Source organism: Salvelinus alpinus, chromosome 8 (assembly GCF_045679555.1).
Source record: "Salvelinus alpinus chromosome 8, SLU_Salpinus.1, whole genome shotgun sequence".
Taxonomy (NCBI): Eukaryota; Metazoa; Chordata; class Actinopteri; order Salmoniformes; family Salmonidae; genus Salvelinus; species Salvelinus alpinus.
In genome coordinates, this window is record NC_092093.1 from 56,782,503 (window position 1) to 56,803,562 (window position 21,060).

The window sequence follows — 21,060 nt, forward strand, 5'->3', positions numbered from 1 at the left end:
CACCAAAAGCACTCACAAACTTCTACAGATGCACAATCGAGAGCATCCTGTCGGGCTGTATCACCGCCTGGTACGGCAACTGCTCCGCCCACAACCGTAAGGCTCTCCAGAGGGTAGTGAGGTCTGCAGAACGCATCACCGGGGGCAAACTACCTGCCCTCCAGGACACCTACACCACCCGATGTCACAGGAAGGCCATAAAGATCATCAAGGACAACAACCACCCAAGCCACTGCCTGTTCACCCCGCTATCATCCAGAAGGCGAGGTCAGTACAGGTGCATCAAAGCAGGGACCGAGAGACTGAAAAACAGCTTCTATCTCAAGGCCATCAGACTGTTAAACAGCCACCACTAACATTTAGCGGCCGCTGCCAACATACTGACTCAACTCCAGCCACTTTAAAAATGGGAATTGATGGAAATTATGTAAAAATGTACCACTAGCCACTTTAAACAATGCCACTTAATATAATGTTTACATACCCTACATTACCCATCTCATATGTATATACTGTACTCTATATCATCTACTGCATCTTGCCATCTTTATGTAATACATGTACCACTAGCCACTTTAAACTATGCCACTTTATGTTTACATACCCTACAGTACTCATCTCATATGTATATACCGTACTCTATACCATCTACTGCATCTTGCCATGCCGTTCTGTACCACCACTCATTCATATATCTTTATGTACATATTCTTTATCCCTTTACACTTGTGTGTGTGTATAAGGTAGTAGTTGTGGAATTGTTAGGTTAGATTACTTGTTGGTTATTACTGCATTGTCGGAACTAGAAGCACAAGCATTTCGCTACACTCGCATTAACATCTGCTAACCATGTGTATGTGACTAATAAAATTTGATTTGATTTGATTTGATAAATGTGGCTCAATTCACCGTTTTTTCAGTCCCACAATAAGAGCTACGACAGTAATGTTCTCTGGGTGTCACTGAGTAGACTGATACCCCATGTCATTGATATACAATCCATAGGTAAGGCTGTACAGTGAAATAAGTATGACCCCAATGCAATTCTAACATTTAATAAATCTAGTGTGATTTCAAAAGATTTTTTTTAATTAACAAATTGTTTTTTGTTGATTTTATATAACATTCCAACCTCGTTTAGCATGATCTATTCAATTATGGCATAATTCTACTATTTGTATTAATTTGCATCACTGTCAATGACATACTTTTATTTTGGAGGCTAACCGCAAAGTCTACTATTGTGGCTAATCCTTATTGTGGCTAGCTTCACATAGATGGGACTGACCATTAATCAAATAAGAACTGTCTTATAAATTAGGGTTATTTTAGATGACACCTAGCTATATAGCTACTGAAACAGATTGTTGTTTTTGCTATGTTTTTGGGGATGAACATTGTTTGCATCCATGAGCTAGCTAGCTCTTTTTATGACTGTAGGTGCTCGATTCAACTTTAGCATACGTATCGATGAATCGTTGTGACATATTAAATACGAGCGATAGTGTAATCAATGTGTAATAACTACGTAAAAAAAGTCCAGGTCCTGGGTGGTCAACAAGCTTATTTGACACGTCAAATAGTGTTATGACACGTCAAATAGTGTTATTTGACACATCAAATAGTGTTATTTGACTTGTATATATTTTTTGACACGCAAAGAACCACAACGGCTTTCCATAATGTGGCCCTTTAACGACGCTGTTCACGTGGAACGCTCGCTGGGTTGGTTCTGTCCCGCGTGGCAAATTGATAGAACGAACCAGACTGGGACTCGAAACCCAACCGTCGCCTATTTGGGTTCCTATAAATCGACGGAGAAGATTTATCCATAAATATGTATGATACGCTAGCTAGCAAAGTTGCTAACTAGCTAGAGATAATTTGTTGACATATGAGTCGAGTTAGCGAACTGTCTATACTTGACCATTCAGAGCGCTCTCCCAGTTTATCCCTGTCAAAGGGTCATATTTTAGCGTGACAGTTTGCGCATAATTTTGAATAATAACATAAAATCTCAGAAGCACTGAGATTTGGGAAGAGCCAAGATGTCTGGGGAACTAGAGCAGATTCTCTTACAGCTCACGCAGCCTGACAATGCGATTATTCAGCAGGTAAGGACTCCTGATTTAGCCTGTGAAATTGGGATTGACACTTACCCTGGCATGCTTTGATAACAAGCACCAACGGGCTATCTAACTGTTAACGTTAGTTATCAAAATGGACAGCTATTAGAAAGCCAAATTATGTCACGAACGAGTGTGGCTAACACACAATTATTTTCCTACACGGTCCGTCACTTTATAAACTTGACAGTTCACGAACGTTTTAGCTGCCTGGCTAGCTTACTTTATTTCAGTCAGTATTTGCCATATCCAACATATTTTTCTCCTACAGGCCACCGCCCAGCTGAAGCTGGCTTTTAAAGACCCAGCCATCATCCCAGCGTTGTGTGCTGTCATGACTGGGTCCCAGGACTCGCAGGTATGGAGGTTACACATTAGTTACACTAACACCTATCATCGGTGTGAAGATGCCATATATGTTGAACCCAGGGCCTTGCATGAGTTGTTATTTTTGTGCGGCTTATCACTGGCTCTCATCAGTGAATTAATTGTTGCTCCCCCCTCTCATCAGATCCGCCAGTCAGCTGCAGTAATGTTGCGGATGAGAGTGAAGAAGCACTGGAAGAAGATTAGCCCTGATCACAGAGAGAGGTTGGCTGCCCTTTGTTGTCCAATTCCCCGCAATCAGTCATTTTCAAGTCCTCTGTATTGGACTGTTGAATGAATTCCGACTGAGCTTTATTTGTTTTACATTTCTATTGTATTTTAGATGTTTTTGTTTTTTTGCTTCATAGTTTGAAAGCAGTGGTCCTGCAAGCCTTCCAGCAGGAGACAGAGTAAGCATATTTGATCCTTTACATAAAATCACACAGTCACACATTTTGTTTTGAGGTGGAAAACACGATTTATTAGAATATCAATGGATTATCAAACAGATAGCTATAACCTATATCGGACCATAACCACTAACTCATCCATACAAACCGATGAAACTTGTTACATCTGAACTTGACAATAACTCCTGTCTCTGTTTCCAGACACACAGTGCGCCACTCCCTCTCGCAGCTCAGCGCAGTGATGGTCAAACACGAGACCCCAGACCGCTGGCCTGCTCTATTCACACTCCTCAACCAGTCGACCAAGAGCAACAACCCAATGGACAGACAGGTATCAGCCTCTTTAGGTAGAACTTAAACACTGCAACATTTTTGTTGTAATTCATGGGATATAAAAGGATGACTTCAGTTGGCTTGTCCTGACAACGTGAACAGCGAGAGGTTGTGCTTTATGTGGATTTGACCAGCGCTCTTGATGGTTGCTCACTGATTGGTCAGAATATGCATCGATCAAAATGTCTCCCTCAGGTGGGTCTACTCTTGCTCAGCAAAGTGGTGGAGTCCAATCCAGAGCCCTTCAAGCCCCACTATCGCCAACTGCTGCAGCTGTTTGGCACCGTGCTGCAAGACCTGGACAACCCCACAGCCATGTACTACAGCATCCTCACCCTCACCTCTATGACTGCCTACACTGGCACAGAAGAGATGGTGAGGCCACAATCTTATCTATTTGATGTCCTTTTGGAGTGAACAGAGGTTTTAGTCTACCAGTTTCCTCCGTCACTGTGTTGAAATTAAATGTCTTGTGTCTTTCAGAACCTAATGCGCTCCCTCATCCCAACACTGATCATTGCTCTCAGAAACCTCATCAAGGCAGACCAGGTAGGGGATAGTTCAATATGTCAGCCCCCACTAGCACCACTGGTGACTGCACCAGTCTTCAGGGATGACTGTTGAAAAACACTATTGTCCCTTGATTGGAGTTATTCCATGTGTTGATCAGGCCAGTGGAGGTGTTATTGGACTGTTTCTATGTGTTGACCAGGATCAGGCCAGTGAGGTGTTATTGGACTGTTTCTATGTGTTGACCAGGATCAGACCAGTGAGGTGTTATTGGACTGTTTCAATGTGTTGACCAGGATCAGGCCAGTGAGGCCATGGAGGTGTTATTGAACTGTTTCAATGTGTTGACCAGGATCAGGCCAGTGAGGCCATGGAGGTGTTATTGGACTGTTTCTATGTGTTGACCAGGATCAGGCCAGTGAGGTGTTATTGGACTGTTTCTATGTGTTGACCAGGATCAGGCCAGTGAGGTGTTATTGGACTGTTTCAATGTGTTGACCAGGATCAGGCCAGTGAGGCCATGGAGGTGTTATTGAACTGTTTCAATGTGTTGACCAGGATCAGGCCAGTGAGGTGTTATTGGACTGTTTCAATGTGTTGACCAGGATCAGGCCAGTGAGGCCATGGAGGTGTTATTGGACTGTTTCTATGTGTTGACCAGGATCAGGCCAGTGAGGTGTTATTGGACTGTTTCAATGTGTTGACCAGGATCAGGCCAGTGAGGCCATGGAGGTGTTATTGGACTGTTTCAATGTGTTGACCAGGATCAGGCCAGTGAGGCCATGGAGGTGTTATTGGACTGTTTCAATGTGTTGACCAGGATCAGGCCAGTGAGGCCATGGAGGTGTTATTGGACTGTTTCTATGTGTTGACCAGGATCAGGCCAGTGAGGTGTTATTGGACTGTTTCAATGTGTTGACCAGGATCAGGCCAGTGAGGCCATGGAGGTGTTATTGGACTGTTTCTATGTGTTGACCAGGATCAGGCCAGTGAGGTGTTATTGGACTGTTTCAATATGTTGACCAGGATCAGGCCAGTGAGGTGTTATTGGACTGTTTCTATGTGTTGACCAGGATCAGGCCAGTGAGGCCATGGAGGTGTTATTGGACTGTTTCTATGTGTTGACCAGGATCAGGCCAGTGAGGTGTTATTGGACTGTTTCTATGTGTTGACCAGGATCAAACCAGTGAGGCCATGGAGGTGTTATTGGACTGTTTCTATGTGTTGACCAGGATCAGGCCAGTGAGGTGTTATTGGACTGTTTCTATGTGTTAACCAGGATCAGGCCAGTGAGGCCATGGAGGTGTTCGATGAGCTGATGGAGAGTGAAGTGTCCATCATGGTCCCACACATTGCTGAAATTGTCCACTTCTGCTTGGAGGTGAGAGCAAGGAGCTTCTAAAAATATTTCTACTGACTTTTTGCTTACATGCCATTGTAGGAAAAGTGATGGTTTGTCTTGTTGACAATGGATGTGTTTCTCAGGTCAGTGCAGACACCACTCTGACTGACTCCCTGCGTGTGAAGGCTCTGTCCTGCATTGCTTTTCTCATTCGTCTCAAGAGCAAGGTAAAGTCACCAGTTATAAAATGGATGCCCTGGCCTACATTCACCCTCCAGTGAGCCCTCTTGTCCTTAAACTGAGGTATATGTCAATAGTCTCTCTCAAGTGGCGTCATCCCTTGTCTCCTTTCCCCATCTCACTAAATAAATGGACAGGTGAACGCAACATTTCCTAGCCTGTGTTTTCAGAGAAGGGAAGTTGACTTTAAACCATAGAGATGAGCCTTTCTCTTTTTGTCAGTTAAAATATGTGGAGCTTATCCAGTGATGTATGCTGGGCTGTTCTCTCTCTCCCCTTCAGACAGTGTTAAAGCAGAAGCTGCTCAATCCCATCCTGCAGACGGTGTTCCCCGTGCTTTGTGCAGCGCCACCACCTGGGGAGGAGGACCCTGAGGACGAGGAGAACAGCAACGAGGACGACACAGACAACGAGAGTCCCAAACACTTTGCTGCTCAGGTTAACTTCCCTTCTCTGTTGTTGGACTGTATATATAATGCACAGAAAATGTATATATAATGCACAGAAAATGTATATATAATGCACAGAAAATGTATATATAATGCACAGAAAATATATATATAATGCACAGAAAATATATAATGCACAGAAAATATATAATGCACAGAAAATGTATATATAATGCACAGAAAATGTATATATAATGCACAGAAAATGTATATATAATGCACAGAAAATATATATATAATGCACAGAAAATATATAATGCACAGAAAATATATAATGCACAGAAAATATATAATGCACAGAAAACAGGTGACGTTGTTTTGGAGAGCAACACATTTTGAGCATGGAATTTTAATGCCTGTTTGAAATAGAATGTATTTTTGTTTGCAGGTTATTGACACCATGGCTCTTCACATGCCCCCTGAGAAACTATTCCACCAACTGGTTAGTGAACACACTCACTTGCTTCATAAATCATTTGCCTGCCAATCAGTCAATTCATGTTATTATCATCTCTGACATAGCGGTAGGATTGTAGCAGCAGTATTTTTTTAAACTAATTTGCGGTCTTGTACTGAGGTACACCAATTTCCATGCATAGAAGTACATATGTGTTTAGTAAGTATGTATGTCTGACCAATGGTGTGTCCATCAGATGCCGCTGACTCAAGCGTGTCTGGCCAGTGAGAACCCCTATGAGAGGAAAGCTGGCCTGATGTGTCTGGCAGTGCTGGCCGAGGGCTGTGCCGACCACATACGGACCAAGTGAGTCCCCTGTGCAATGCTGTTTCTGATGTCTATTCAGTGGCTCCCTGTCCAAAAAAACACTTTCTTAAATGTTTTAAAGGTTTACGTTTGACAATGTCCTTCAGTGTGTAATGTAGCTATAAACTATAGTCATGGGTTTTAGATTTGTATTTTTCCTGCTAATCCCACTCTGTCTGTCTGTCTGTCTGTCTGTCAGGATGCTCTCGTCCATGTTGCAGACTGTGTGCCAGAGTCTGTCAGACAGTAACCAAGTGGTCCGCAGCGCCGGCCTCTTTGCCCTGGGACAGTTTTCTGAGCACCTGCAGCCCGAGGTCAGTAAGTACTGTGCTGAGCTGATGCCACTGTTGCTGGGCTACATGTCTGCTCTGAACCAGGCCAAGATCGGACACGTCACCAAGGCCTTCTACGCCCTGGAGAACTTCCTGGAAAATCTGGGTGAGGATCCTCCCGTTCACCTTATCCTGATCCATAACCATCTCTCTTGCTATTATTTGATTCTGTTCTGTTCTATACTCAGATAATAAAATGCTAAACTGTAGCAAGGTAAACAAATATTCAGTCAATGACTCTCTTGTTTTTTTAGTCTCGTCCCCAGACTACTTTCAATGTACAAATAAGATGAGGTTGAATTTGTCATCATCTCTGTTCTGTGCTGATATTTTCACTAACAGTGTTCCATCCCCTATCAGGTTCAGAGATTGAGCCCTACCTGCCCACCCTGATGGAGACAATGTTGTCTGCCCTCAGTAACGCAGAGAACCTGAAGCTCAAAGAGCTGGCTGTCAGTGCTATAGGAGCTATAGGTAACACCCAGCAAAAGGACTTTCAATAGAGAATGTTACATCTGAATAATGTAGCGCTTGTGTATTCCTTCATCCACACTGGTCTGAAAGCTAAAAGGTAGTCCCAGTTGCTTTACAAACTGTTTTCAGATCAGTGCAGATGGAGAGGACAGAAGTAGAGGAAGCCACTTGAGACTGTTGAGATGCAAGTGGCGCGTACGTCACTAAATGTATTAACTCCTCTCTTCCTTTCAGCCAATGCAGCCAAAGAGAAGCTAGTTCCTTACTTCCTGCCTGTCATTGAGAGTCTGAAGGGCTTCCTCACTGACACCAGGGATGAGATGAGGTCTCTGCAGACACAGGCTCTGGGTAGGTTAACTATCTCTAAGGCTTAGTCAGTTTGATGTGGTCTTTCAGCAGACATTTTTAGTCAATACGACTAACAGCTTAGACATGACAGTATGTGGCCCCGGTAGGTTTCTAACTTAAAACTCTTATATTTCATAGCACTATTCTCCAACTAACTGAGCTATCGGAACCCGTCTTGTGTAATAAAGATGAATGAACTATGAGTCACCTGTGAATGGGGATTGATGGGTATACATTGTCCTTTCAGATACTCTGTCAGTGCTGGCCCGCACCATAGGTAAGGAGGTGTTCAGCCCCCTGGCTGCAGAGTGTGTTCAGCTGGGACTCAATCTCACCAACGCCATCGACGACCCCGACCTGCGCCGCTGCACGTACGTAGTTAACGGGTGTTTGTGTGCCAGATACTCCCACTCTCTAGTAGAAGTCCTGCCAACCTTCTTGGGGTGGGCTTTCAGAGTGCATGGCTGTTTTGTGACTTGTTGATTAGTTTGTATATCGCCCAACTCTCTGTCTTTCTCTCTGTGTGTGCAGGTACAGCCTGTTTTCGGCCGTGTCCACAGTGAGTCCAGACTGTCTGAACCCACACCTCACTGCCATCACCACCATCATGCTTCTGTCTCTCAAGTCCACAGAGGGAGTCACGGTCAGTCAATGGGCTTTATGGCTCCAAACCCTTCCTATTCACACCACTCAGGACTTGGCGCTGTATTCCATGTCAACTCAGCCAATTCAGGACGTGACATGAAATGCATGAATGAAAAGTCCACATAGATACGTAATGACATTTTCAATGGACTGAATTGAAATGGAGTCCTTCCTGGTATCATGATATGCACATCCATAATGTCTGAAAGAAGTTATCCTCTGATGAACTCTTTCTTTTCTCCATGATCAGGCTCACCTTGAGGAAGACAAGACGTTTGTCCTGCTGGATGACGATGATGATGACGAGGCTCAGGGAGACACCATTTTGGATGAGGAGGGGACGGATACCGTGGATCCAGACATCGCCGGGTACATGTCTGAGATGTTGATGATGTTCTTGTGATGTTTGATGTTCATACACGTTGCAAAGGCTCCTTAAAGCAGCCTTCAAGGCAGCTCTCATAAAAGGTGTCAATGGTAACTATGTTGTTTTTCCTGGCACTGAGCTAGGCAGAGGGACTTCTCCATCCCCCATCCTAACCTCTGTGCTCTCACTCCATTCCTCAGGTTCAGTGTAGAGAACGCCTACATTGATGAGAAGGAGGACACCTGTGACGCCCTGGGAGAGATTGCCTTCAACACCGGGTAAAGACTCGAGAGCATAGAGATCTTTGGTGGTGGTTGTCACAGACCATTAAGGCTCTATATTCATTCAGGACTGCATGGTATCAGCAGCCAGCCACTACTCTGGTTCCACTGTTCATTAGTCAGTGCATGAGCAATTTGACATCTGGCATCGTTGGTCTCCATTCCTCTCTGTGCCGGGAGTCCTGGTATATAATCGTTTCACTTCCCAGCAACTGAAATGTGTGTTCTGTTGAATAAAATAAAAAAGGTTATATATTCAGTCCTATGCTGTATATACACTATATATACAGAAGTATGTGGACACCCCTTCAACTTAGTGGATTTGACTATTTCAGCCACACCTGTTGTTAACAGGTGTATAAAATCTAGTACACAGCCATGAAATCTCCATAGACAAACATTGGCAGTAGAATGGCCTTACTGAAGAGCTCAGTGACTTTCAACGTGACACCATCATAGGATACCACATTTCCAACAAGTCAGTTTGTCAAATTTCTGCCCTGCTAGAGCTGCCATGTTAACTGTAAGTGCTGTTATTGTGAAGTGGAAATGTCTAGGAGAAACAACGGCTCAGCTGTGAAGTGGTAGGCCACACAAGCTCACAGAACTGGACCGCTGAAGCGCGCAGCGCGTCAAAAATCATCTGTCCTCAGTTGCAATATTCACTACCGAGTTCCAAACTGCCTCTGGAAGCAACGTCAGCACAAAAACTGTTCGTCAGGAGCTTCATGAAATTGGTTCTGGCAGTCCGACGGACAAATCTGGGTTTGGCGGATGTCAGGAGAATGCCACCTGCCCCAATGCATAGTGCCAACTGTAAAGTTTGGTGGAGGAGGAATAATGGTTTGGGACTGTTTTCATGGTTCGGGCTAGGCCCCTTAGTTCCAGTGAAGGGACATCTTAACGCTACAGCATACAATGACATTCTAGACAATTCTGTGCTTCCAACTTTGTGGCAACAGTTTGGGAAAGGCCCTTTTCTGTTTCAGCATGACAATGCCCCTGTGCACAAAGCGAGGTCCATACAGAAATGTCGGTGTGGAAGAACTTGGCTGGCCTGTACCTGACCTGTTCGATGAGTGGGTGTCCACATACTTTTGGTCATGTCGTGTATTTCCCGTCATATACATTGTCGGCACTTTGAGCACCGGGACAGCGTCAAGTCCATTAGTAGTTACTGATGTCCTTTTCTTTCCTGTTCACCCCTTCAGTGCTGCCTTCCAGCCCTTCCTGGAGTCCAGCTTTCAGCAGGTCTATGAGCTGCGTGATGTAAGCACTGTAGCACTGCTCATCCACCCCCTCCCTCTGTGTAATGAGCCATGAAGGGCATTCAGTCAGTGTGTCAGTGTGTGTGTGGGTTCGCATTTGTTTCTCTGACCATGCATTCTGTGTCCCCCTCCCCTCAGTTTCCCCACGAGGATGTGCGCAGGGCTGCCTTCGTGGCCATGGGCCAGTTCTGCCGAGCTCAGCACAAAGTGTGGCAGGAGAATCCCACTGAGGCCGACCACCAGGGTATCTCTCTCTTGCTCGCGCTCTTTCTCAGCGCACATCACATACAGTACCAGTCAAACATTTGGACACACCTACTCATTCAAGTTTTTTTTTTTACTATTTTCTACATTGTAGAATAATAGTGAAAACATCAAAACTATGAAATAACACACATGGAATCATGTAGTAACCAAAAAAGTGTTAAACAAATCAAAATATATTTTAGATTCTTCTAAGTAGCCCCCCTTGTTGCCAGCTTTGCACACTCTTGGCATTCTCTCAACCAGCTTCATGCATTTCAATTAACAGCTGTGCCTTGTTAAAAGTTCATTTGTGGCATTTCTTTCCTTCTAAATGTGTTTGAGCCAATCAGTTGTGTTGTGACAAGGTAGGGGTGGTATACAGAAGATAACCCTATTTGGTAGAAGACCAAGTCCATATTGTGGCAAGAACAGCTCAAATGGGGCGGCAGATAGCCTGGTGGTTAGAGCGTTGGGCTAGTAACCGAAAGGTTGCTAGATCAAATGCCCAAGCTGACAAGGTAGAAATTTGTCGTTCTGCCCCTAAACAAGGCAGTTAACCCACTGTTCCTAGGTTGTCATTGTAAATAAGAATTTGTTCTTAACTGTCTTGCCTAGTTAAATAAACAAGCAAAGAGAAACGACAGTACATCATTACTTTAAGCTATGAAGGTCAGTCAACCCGGAAAATGTCAAGAACTTTGAAAGTTTCTTCAAGTGCAGTCGCAAAAACAATCAAGCGCTATGATGAAACTGGTTCTCATGAGGACCGCCACAGGAAAGGAAGACCAAGAGTTACCTCTGCTGCAGAGGATACGTTCGTTAGTTACCAGCCTCAGAAATTGCAGCCCAAATAAATGCTTCACAGAGTTCAAGTAACAGACACATCTCAACATCAACTGTTCAGAGGAGACTGCGTGAATCAGGACTTCATGGTCGAATTGCTACAAAGAAACCACAACTAAAGGACAACAATAATAAAAAATAAAAACCAGACTTGCTTGGGCCAAGAAACACAAGCAATGGACATTAGACGGATGGAAATCTGTCCTTTGGTCTGATTCCAAATTTGAAGTTTTTGGTTCCAACCGCCTTGTCTTTGAGACGCTGAGTAGGTGAACGGATGATCTCCGCATGTGTAGTTCCCACCGTGAAGCATGGAAGTGTGATGGTGTGGGGGTGCTTTGCTGGTGACACTGTCAGTGATTTATTAAGAATTCGAGGCACACTTAACCAGCATGGCTACCACAGCATTCTGCAGCGATACGCCATCCCATCTGGTTTGCGCTTAGTGGGACTATTATTTGTTTTTCAAGAGGACAATGACCCAACACACCTCCAGGCTGTGTAAGGGCTATTTGACCAATAAAGAGAGTGATGGAGTGCTGCATCAGATGACCTGGCCTCCACAATCACCCAACCTCAACCCAATTGAGATGGTTTGGGATGAGTTGGACCGAGTGAAGGGAAAGCGCTTGGCATATGTGGGAACTCCTTCAAGACTGTTGGAAAAAGCATTCCATGTGAAGCTGGTTGAGAGAATGCCAAGAGAGTGCATAGCTGTCAAGGCGACGAACTTTTTTTTAACTACATGATTCATATAGTTCACACTGCTATGCTTTATCTTGGCCAGGTCGCAGTTGCAAATGAGAACTTGTTCTCAACTAGCCTACCTGGTTAAATAAAGGTGAAATAAAAAAAAAAATGTGTTATTTCATAGTTTTGATGTCTTTGCTATTATTGTACAATGTAGAAAATAGTAAAAATGAAGAAAAACCCTTGAATGATTAGGTGTGTCCAAACTTTTGACTGATACTGTGTATGTTTATCTATACCTCGCTTGCTCTTTCTCTTCTCTTATATCTCTATACCTCTCTCTTTATACCTCTCTGCTAAACACGTGTATGTGACCAATAAAATTACCTCTCTCTCTCTCGCTCTATACCTCTTTATACCTCTCTCTCTCTCTCTCTCTCTCTCTCTCTTTATACCTCTCTTTATACCTCTCTCTTTATACCTCTCTTTATACCTCTCTCTCTCTCTCTATACCTCTCTCTTTATACCTCTCTCTATACCTCTCTGAAACAAAAAATGGAGTTGTGCTTCTCTTCCTCCGTCCAGCCCTGCAGAAGCTGCTGGGGGTGGTGCTGCCAAGCTTCCTGGAGGCGGTCCATAGTGAGCGTGAGCGCCAAGTGGTGATGGGCGTGCTGGAGGCCATGAACGCTGTGCTGAAGGCCTGCCAGGGGGAGGCACTGCAGAGCCCCGGGCGCCTGCAGGAGATCAGCCAGGCCATCCGAGACGTGCTCAAGAAGAGGGTGAGCCCAGACCAACCAAGCTGGGCCTGAGCGCACTTCAGACTGGGTTTCCCAGATTAATTCATTTAGAATATCTGAAATTAGGATATGTGTTTGTATTTATTAAGGATCCCCATTCGTTCCTACCAAGGCTGCAGCTACTCTTCTTGGTGTCCAGCTAAATGAAGGCAGTTATATACAATTAAAATAACATTACATTTCACAATAGATTTCACAACACATTGTGTTCCCTCAGGCCACTAGTCTCCTACCACATATCTACAACACAGAATCCATGTGTGTGTGTGGAGTGTGTATGAAATCGTGCATGTGTCTGTGTGTGTCTCTTCACAGTCCCCGCTGTTCCATAAGGTGTATTTTTATCTGTTTTTGTTCCAGTGGACTATAGTGCGTTAGCCTAAAATGTCTACAGTAAAATAGGAAAACATTCTGATAAGCCATTGACTCCCCCCGTCTCTCTACAGACTGTCTGTCAGGACGGAGGAGGAGACGAGGCAGATGATGACGAGCAGCAGGTGAGACTTCCTCTCTTTTATCACTCTGTCCATCACCGGCAGGATTGGCTGTACTTTCAGGTGTATGATATGAACGTGGTGCGTATGATGTGAACGTTGTAGGCAGAGTATGATGCCATGCTGCAGGAGTTTGCCGGCGAGGGGATCCCCCTGCTAGCCTCTGCCGTCCCAGCGGAGACCTTCCAGCCTTATCTCAACGAGCTGCTGCCGCTCATCATGAACAAGGCTGTGAGTAACACAACCATCACTACACCTTTTCTCCCTTAATACAAGTCATTTACTCCAGTTGACAAGCCATCAATATAGAGATAAATAGACCTAATTTCTAGTTCATTTTTGGTTGAAATTCTACAATTTCCACAACTAGTTTTATTTTGAGTTTGCAAAAAATGTCACCTTAAGCACAGAAAGGATAAACCTTTTAGTTAGAGATGTAGTTATATGTATTGAATGAGTGGATTTATTCCTCTTCCTCTGTAGAAGTTGTCGTACACAGTGGCTGACCGTTCGTTCTCCGTGGGTACGCTCGGAGAGATCCTGCAATCCCTCGTCAACGTGTCTGGGGGCAGGGCCTGTGCCGGCAAACTGTCCAATCAGCTGCTGCCTGTCCTGGTGGCTGGGGTGAGAGACAGCGACAGTGAGGTTCGCAACAACAGCGTGTTCGCACTGGGAGCACTGGCCCAGGCTGCTGGACCCCTCGTCGCACAGTATCCCTCAATAATAATGGAAAGTGTGTGTGTGTGTGTGTGTGTGTGTTCAGGATTGATCACTGATAACCGTGTTATGGTTCTGATAGCTAGACACATTGACCAGCCCTGACCATATCATTAGATTCTATTACTATGTTACTGACCTGTCCCAGAAGACCAGGGTCTTTTCCTCAACTCCTGTCCCTCCCAGAGACTACCCCATGATGCTGTCCCTCTTCTCCAACCTGCTGTCTAAAGAACAGGACAGGAGGGTGATTGACAACCTGTGTGCTGCCCTCTGCAGGATGATCATGAGCAACATGGAAGGTGTCCCTCTGGAACAGGTACTGTCTATGCACGTTCATTCATGGGATGTAATACCATGAATGCCTACCTTGAGGTTTGTGCATGACTCAAAGATTTGTGTAGAAGTTTGAGTGGCTCCGATGTTAGGATTTGTACCCTCTTGAGAATAACTGCGACCTGTGTCTGTAGCCTTGTCTCCAGTTCTTTAATGTCCCAAATGCTGTACATTAGATTTACAATGTAAGAGTTTGCCACAGGCTTTTTGACATACAGACACATGAGTTGATGAACTGATTGTCCTCAGTGATGCTCACTTAGCTAACTCTGTCTGTCTGTCCATCTGCCTGTCCTAGGTGTTCCCTGCCCTCCTGGCTCGCCTCCCTCTGAAGGAGGACATGGAGGAGAATAAGACTGTGTACAGCTGCTTGGCCATGCTCTACTCTCAGAACCCTGCACTGGTACGCTGGTCGTTAGTGGTGTTCTTCCATCATGTTGACTAATCTGATTGTGTTGTTACATACCCATCTGTTTGTATATTAGTACTGATATTTATGTTGTCTCCTCAGGTCCTGAGTCAAATTAAGCCAATAGTATCTGCTTCCAGCCACGTCCTGGGAACCAAGGATCTTGACACAGGCGAGAGCTTTAAATCCTGACAGGTTTCCTCACCTTGTTGTGTAGAAATGTTGTCTTATGTGGATAACAACGTTCTAACAATGTAATAACAACGTAGGTCTTTGTCTTCCAGAAACCCAGAACATCCTGGTCATGCTGCTCCAAGACGTCGCTCAGCGTCACTCCCAGGAATTCGAGGTCGCCATAAAGTCACTTCCTGCTGAGCAGAAGATGAAGCTGACAGGGGCCGTTAGCCAATCCTAGCACACCACGTCAACCAGCTATTCCATGCCAGTCAAAGCCAGCGAAATGTAGGATTTGTGTTACTACAGATGACAAGTGGGACAGTAGTTGGAACACATTCAAATTGGGTAAACCTTAACTCCTGCACTTGAACCATTCTACTATTAGGATTCTATCATTATTCAGAGGTTCTGTTCCTAGTTCTCACTTTTTAATTTATATTATCTGTGCTTTTTAGAAGTTATTAAATTTTTTGTGTTACTAGTATGTTTTTGTTTGTTTATTTTTAGTCTGATACTGGTTTAACCTTGTTGTAACTGAGAACCTCCATCTATTTGCTGCTGTCCCCCTTTTACCACACATTTGATCAACTGGCTTGACTAGTATTGAGTGTGAAGCAATGAACTGAACTCATAATAAATGCCCTTTTCTCAGACTCGTCATTGTCACGCACTGTTCTCTGCCTTTCCCCTCACGTGTTGTCAAACCCCTTTTTTTCCCCCGGTACCATTGTTTCTCTCCACTGTCCCTCATTCAGAGAGCTCCCCATCATGCTTAGTAAGGTGGTTTTGTGAATCGGGCCAATCTGCCACAATGCACTCGTGACCTCCAGTGTGGAGATTCCAGTTCTTCCTTTGTGCCCAAATGACAGGATTATAATGGCAATTTTTGTTATATTTTATTTACATCGGACACAATTGGCATCATATGCTTGCTGATAGATAAACACTCAACACACTTGCCTAATAGCTTCTGCTGGGTTCAGCGATCAAATCTACTAACATGTCTTCCCGTTTTTTTAAATTATTAATTATTTCATTCTGTCAACAGCTTTCAGCCCACAATCAGTAACTACTAGTTACATCACCTACTCAAATCCATCTTATATGTGTATACAGTGCCTTGCAAAAGTATTCACCCCCCATGGCGTTTTTCCTATTTTGTTGCATTACAACCTGTAATTTAAATATATTTTTATTTGGATTTCGTGTAATGGACATACACAAAATAGTCCAGATTGTTGAAGTAAAAAAAATTTAAAAAAAACTTGTGTCCAAAAATTCCCAAAAATGTAAAACTGAAAAGTGGTGCATGCATATGTATTCACCCCCTTTGCTATGAAGCCCCTAAATAAGATCTGGTGCAACCAATTACCTTCAGAAGTCACATAATTAGTTAGATTGCACACAGGTGGACTTTATTTAAGTGTCACATGATCTGTCACATGATCTCAGTATATATATACACCTGTTCTGAAAGGCCCCAGGGTCTGCAACACCACTAAGCAAGGGGCACCACCAAGCAGGCAGCACTATGAAGACCAAGGAGCTCTCCAAACAGGTCAGGGACAAAGTTGTGGAGAAACACAGATCAGGGTTGGGGTATAAAAGAATATTCGAAACTTAGAAGATCCCACGAAGAACCATTAAATCCATTATTAAAAAATGGAAAGAATATGGCACCACAACAAACCTGCCAAGAGGGCCGCCCACCAAAACTCACAGACCAGGTGAAGAGAGCATTAATCAGAGAGGCAACAAAGAGACCAAAGATAACCCTTTAGGGAGCTGAAAAGCTCCACAGCTGAGATTGGAGTATCTGTCCATAGGACCACTTTAAGCCGTACACTCCACAGAGCTGGGCTTTACGGAAGAGTGGCCAGAAAAAAATAAGCAAACATGTTTTGTGTTCGCCAAAAGGCATGTGGGAGACTCCCCAAACAAATGGAAGAAGGTACTCTGATCAGATGAGACTAAAATGAGCTTTTTGGCCGTCAAGGAAAACACTAAGTCTGGCGCAAACCCAACACCTCTCATCACGCCGAGAACACCATCCCCACAGTGAAGCATGGTGGTGGCAGCATCATGCTGTGCGGATGTGTTTCATCGGCAGGGACTGGGAAACTGGTCAGAATTGAAGGAATGGTGGCTGGTGCTAAATACAGGGAAATTCTTGAGGGAAATCTGTTTGTCTTCCAGAGATTTGAGACTGAGACAGAGGTTCACCTTCCAGCAGGACAATGTCCCTAACCATACTGCTAAAGCAACACTTGAGTGGTTTAAGGGGAAACATTTGAAATGTCTTGGAATGGCCTAGTCAAAGCCCAGACCTCAATCCAATTGAGAATCTGTGGTATGACTTAAAGATTGCTTCCAGCGGAACCCATCCAACTTGAAGGAGCCGGAGCAGTTTTGCCTTGAAGAATTGGCAAAAATCCCAGTGGCTTGATGTGCCAAGCTTATAGAGACATACCCCAAGAGACTTGCAGCTGTAATTTCTGCAAAAGGTGGCTCTACAAAGTATTGACTTGGGGGGGATAATTATGCACGCTCAAGTCCTCTGTTTGTTTCACAATAAAAAATCATTAGCATTTTGAAATTGGTAGGCATGTTGTTTAAATCAAATGATACAAACCCCCCCCAAAATCTATTTTAATTCCAGGTTGTAAGGCAACAAAATAGGAAAAATGCCAAGGGGGTGAATACTTTCGCAGGCCACTGTATAATAAGCAATAGCTAGACAAACCAAGTCTATAGAGATGCCAAATATTACATAGCAAACAAAGTTCATGAAATAATATTACAACAAATACTTGGAAAGAAATATATATATAAGGCAGGATTTAGATCAGGGATGTGCATCTGGCGGACCACATGCGGGCCCCCCCCTTTTGAAGGCCCTCGGCTCAATTTCCTAAGTTGGGATCTCCACTTACTTTTGTGAGTTTAAATAGTAGAATAAGCAAGGTGCAATTTTGAAATGTAGTTGTGCGTCTGCAGTTTTCCCTCATATGTCAGACACTAATAGTCAATCAATTAGCCCATGTCAGCTAAAATTGTTAAGATTGGTAAATGAATCTAGCGGCCGGCTATCTAAACTTGTTATCATGGTCGAATTACTGTCTGGGGGGCCCCCATTTGATTTTGTTAGTCAGTCTCACTCAGATATCATATTAAAAACTGCAAACATTTCTCTCCAATTGTAGAATTGCAGCAAACTTGCTTTAAGCAACAACATTTTCAGGGGTTCAGTTGTGGCCCCCACCCCAATCAAAGTTATCCATCCCTGATTTAGATATAGAACATGGGATAACAGCAAAGGCATAGATAGCTTTACAGGTCGACTTTGCTTTTGTCTTTTTTGCTTAAATGTTTTTACGATTCAAAGCCCTAGTGTCTGATCCATGTTTAATTGCACTGATCATTAAGTTATAGCTTTTTCTGCCGATGATCCTGAGTGTTCCCTCACACCTCTCGAATCTCCTGTTTGGGCTGTGACTCGATGTCCAAGGCCATGGTCATCTCTACTGGCTGGAAGCCATTCTCCTCTGAAAAAGGCACAAAAGACTTCAATGCAGGGATGCCAATACATCAAAATGTTTCTATGAGCAGAATGAGTGTCAGCTTGACGAATTTGCTTTGCCATCTCGGGAATGTGGTACTAGGGTTAAGTATGAGGTCATATCAAATTGGAAACCACAGTCGATGATGTAAAGTCTATGCTAAGTGGGCCAAGTACCACACATGCCCACTGACCGAACACCATTCTGAAGCTGTGTAGACCAGAGGGGCAGGGGCAAAGTGTGAGATATCTGGGTGGATTATTAATGATGCAATGGCATGCAGCATGATCTCATCTTGGATTCCTGTCACTGCCGCCTGGTGCATGGCTAAATCCACAGCACCTTGAGAACTCGGCAGCTGAACATTTGTCAGGTCCGTGACCAGGGCAAGAGGATGGGTGGCATTGGCTTTGATAAATTGAGACATTCATATTGAGAACACAGGTCGTGCCTTCAGTTTGCCAATAAAGTCTAGGCCTATGCTAGCCTGGTTGTCAGTCTGCTTATCTAACATTCCACTATGTCATGTGCTAAATACAGAGTACAAGGAGTGGAATGTAGCTAAAAAGACTGACAACCAGGCTAGGCCTATGCCTGGTCCCAAACCAAATCCTTACCTCATGCCCTATTCCCTATTCCGTCAGTGTTTACACATCGGAAGGAACTGGATCGGTGTAAAGCAATACGGCAAAAGCTCCATGAGGACTACATAGAGCATCACAATTTTGCTCACACCTATCCAACTGTATTGCTGTTGACAAGATATAGTGTGGAGAGTGACGTGTGTGTCCCAGACCTGTTTGTGTGTGACTCTTCCAGGGCAGGATATCCACTCCGGTCCGACAGAAGGAGCGGTCTGTGTGGGACTCGGTGCTGTAGAGTACCTCCTGGGTCTTCTTGTCTCCGGGGATCTGGGCCTTGACCCGTACCTCCAAGATGGTGATTTCCTTCTCCTTCAGTTTGCCTGACTTGCTCTTCACCTGCGTCCGCTTGGTGTCCACCCACACCACCCGCTCCTTCACTGCGGATCTGAGCACACAATTCACAATTCAGACCAGAACCTGGCTTCCCCCTAACCGATCAACATCGACACACATCTGATACAAACTATGTAGAGGGAAGGAAAACATCCATCATCATGTCAACATACTCCATGTACAGCATGTTGTGTATTATGTGGCAGCAAATGTCCTGCAACACTTGGGAGTACATACTGATCATCTCACTGGTCATGTAAACAACAACACACACACTCAAACCTGCCACTGGTCATGTAAACAACAACACACACACTCAAACCTGCCACTGGTCATGTAAACAACAACACACACACTCAAACCTGCCACTGGTCATGTAAACAACAACACACACACTCAAACCTGCCACTGGTCATGTAAACAACAACACACACACTCAAACCTGCCACTGGTCATGTAAACAACAACACACACACTCAAACCTGCCACTGGTCATGTAAACAACAACACACACACTCAAACCTGCCACTGGTCATGTAAACAACAACACACACACTCAAACCTGCCACTGGTCATGTAGATAACAACACACACACTCAAACCTGCCACTGGTCATGTAAACAACAACACACACACTCAAACCTGCCACTGGTCATGTAGATAACAACACACACACTCAAACCTGCCACTGGTCATGTAAACAACAACACACACACTCAAACCTGCCACTGGTCATGTAGATAACAACACACACACAAACACACACACTCAAACCTGCCACTGGCGGACTCACTCTTCGATGCCCAGGTCTGCCAGGGTGGTGTCCAGGAACGGGAAAGGCTGGTCAGTACTGATGACCTCGATGGGCAAAGGGACACTCATGGGCACGTCCCATTCCAGCTCGGTGCGTACCATGTTCCCCAGGATAGGGGAGTCTGTTAGGCTGTGTTCTCCGTTGGTCTGTGTCTCCTGGGCCTCCGAGGTGTGGTTCATCTCTTCTGCCATGTCAGTGTCTTTGGCCAGCCTGACTGAAAAAACAGACCACTATCTAAAATGGGACTACTCCTTTACCGTCTTTCTCTTATTGTGATTTGTCTTTCTCTGATTTACTTCTCAGTATCTATCCAGTAGACAGTTGTCGTCTTCCGTTACTTCTACAGTTGCTTTGGTCAGAAGAATAGAAAGGCTTGTCTGTGATACTAAGTCCAAGTGAATGGTTCAGAATGACAGCAGGTCCTTTTCCCTCCTCTCTGAGCAGAGTGGTAGAGACTGAAGGAGGGTGTGGTGGTGTATGCAGGCTTGTTCTCTCCCTACTGAGGATTTAAACGGTCGGGGTGAATGTGTGTAATGTGACAGTCAGATGTGAGGTTTATTAGTCTGTCAGGGGCTGGCTGATGGACTGACATGTTGTTTTTATTGCCAGGGGATTATCCTCCGTCTTTGTATTCATGCTGTTCTTCGTGTGTGTGTGTGTGTGTGCGCGCGCTATCAATTCAGGGGTCTACCTTTGTGAATCATAGCACTGCCAATGTATCCACGGTTAGTGTTTGAAGGTAAATG

General features: G+C 44.4%; 2 protein-coding genes across 2 annotated transcripts; one reads left to right on the top strand and one right to left on the bottom strand.

The window, feature by feature from the left end:
* The first annotated feature begins 1,321 nt into the window (after positions 1-1,321).
* On the top strand, positions 1,322-15,616 carry LOC139583321 (importin-4-like). Its single transcript, XM_071414273.1, has 29 exons — positions 1,322-2,114; positions 2,398-2,484; positions 2,638-2,717; positions 2,861-2,902; positions 3,104-3,233; positions 3,431-3,610; positions 3,719-3,784; positions 5,025-5,126; positions 5,231-5,314; positions 5,610-5,765; positions 6,165-6,218; positions 6,430-6,539; positions 6,739-6,977; positions 7,232-7,345; positions 7,580-7,693; positions 7,941-8,064; positions 8,225-8,336; positions 8,589-8,707; positions 8,906-8,983; positions 10,198-10,255; positions 10,393-10,498; positions 12,619-12,812; positions 13,277-13,327; positions 13,430-13,555; positions 13,808-14,034; positions 14,228-14,360; positions 14,676-14,780; positions 14,889-14,958; positions 15,071-15,616. The coding sequence occupies exons 1-29, from the start codon at positions 2,049-2,051 to the stop codon at positions 15,199-15,201; spliced, it is 3,258 nt and encodes a 1,085-aa protein (XP_071270374.1). The 5' UTR covers positions 1,322-2,048; the 3' UTR covers positions 15,202-15,616.
* A 226-nt stretch (positions 15,617-15,842) lies between these two features.
* LOC139583322 (uncharacterized) lies at positions 15,843-20,780 on the bottom strand. The gene is made up of 3 exons (XM_071414275.1): positions 20,294-20,780; positions 19,320-19,552; positions 15,843-18,508 (listed from the first exon to the last, which is right to left on the bottom strand). The coding sequence occupies exons 1-3, from the start codon at positions 20,503-20,505 to the stop codon at positions 18,426-18,428; spliced, it is 528 nt and encodes a 175-aa protein (XP_071270376.1). The 5' UTR covers positions 20,506-20,780; the 3' UTR covers positions 15,843-18,425.
* Between the last annotated feature and the right edge of the window lie 280 nt (positions 20,781-21,060).

What these genes read in the sequence shown, in the direction of transcription:
- LOC139583321 (XM_071414273.1), top strand. Translation starts at nt 2,049, where the DNA reads ATGTCTGGGGAACTAGAGCAGATTCTCTTACAGCTCACGCAGCCTGAC. An exon ending in GAGATTGCCTTCAACACCGG is followed by an intron (nt 8,984 to 10,197) that starts GTAAAGACTCGA and finishes TCACCCCTTCAG; the next exon opens with TGCTGCCTTCCAGCCCTTCC. An exon ending in GCTGGACCCCTCGTCGCACA is followed by an intron (nt 14,035 to 14,227) that starts GTATCCCTCAAT and finishes TGTCCCTCCCAG; the next exon opens with AGACTACCCCATGATGCTGT.
- LOC139583322 (XM_071414275.1), bottom strand. Translation starts at nt 20,505, where the DNA reads ATGGCAGAAGAGATGAACCACACCTCGGAGGCCCAGGAGACACAGACC. An exon ending in GCAGACCTGGGCATCGAAGA is followed by an intron (nt 19,553 to 20,293) that starts GTGAGTCCGCCA and finishes TTGTGTGCTCAG; the next exon opens with ATCCGCAGTGAAGGAGCGGG. An exon ending in GAAGAGTCACACACAAACAG is followed by an intron (nt 18,509 to 19,319) that starts GTCTGGGACACA and finishes TGCCTTTTTCAG; the next exon opens with AGGAGAATGGCTTCCAGCCA.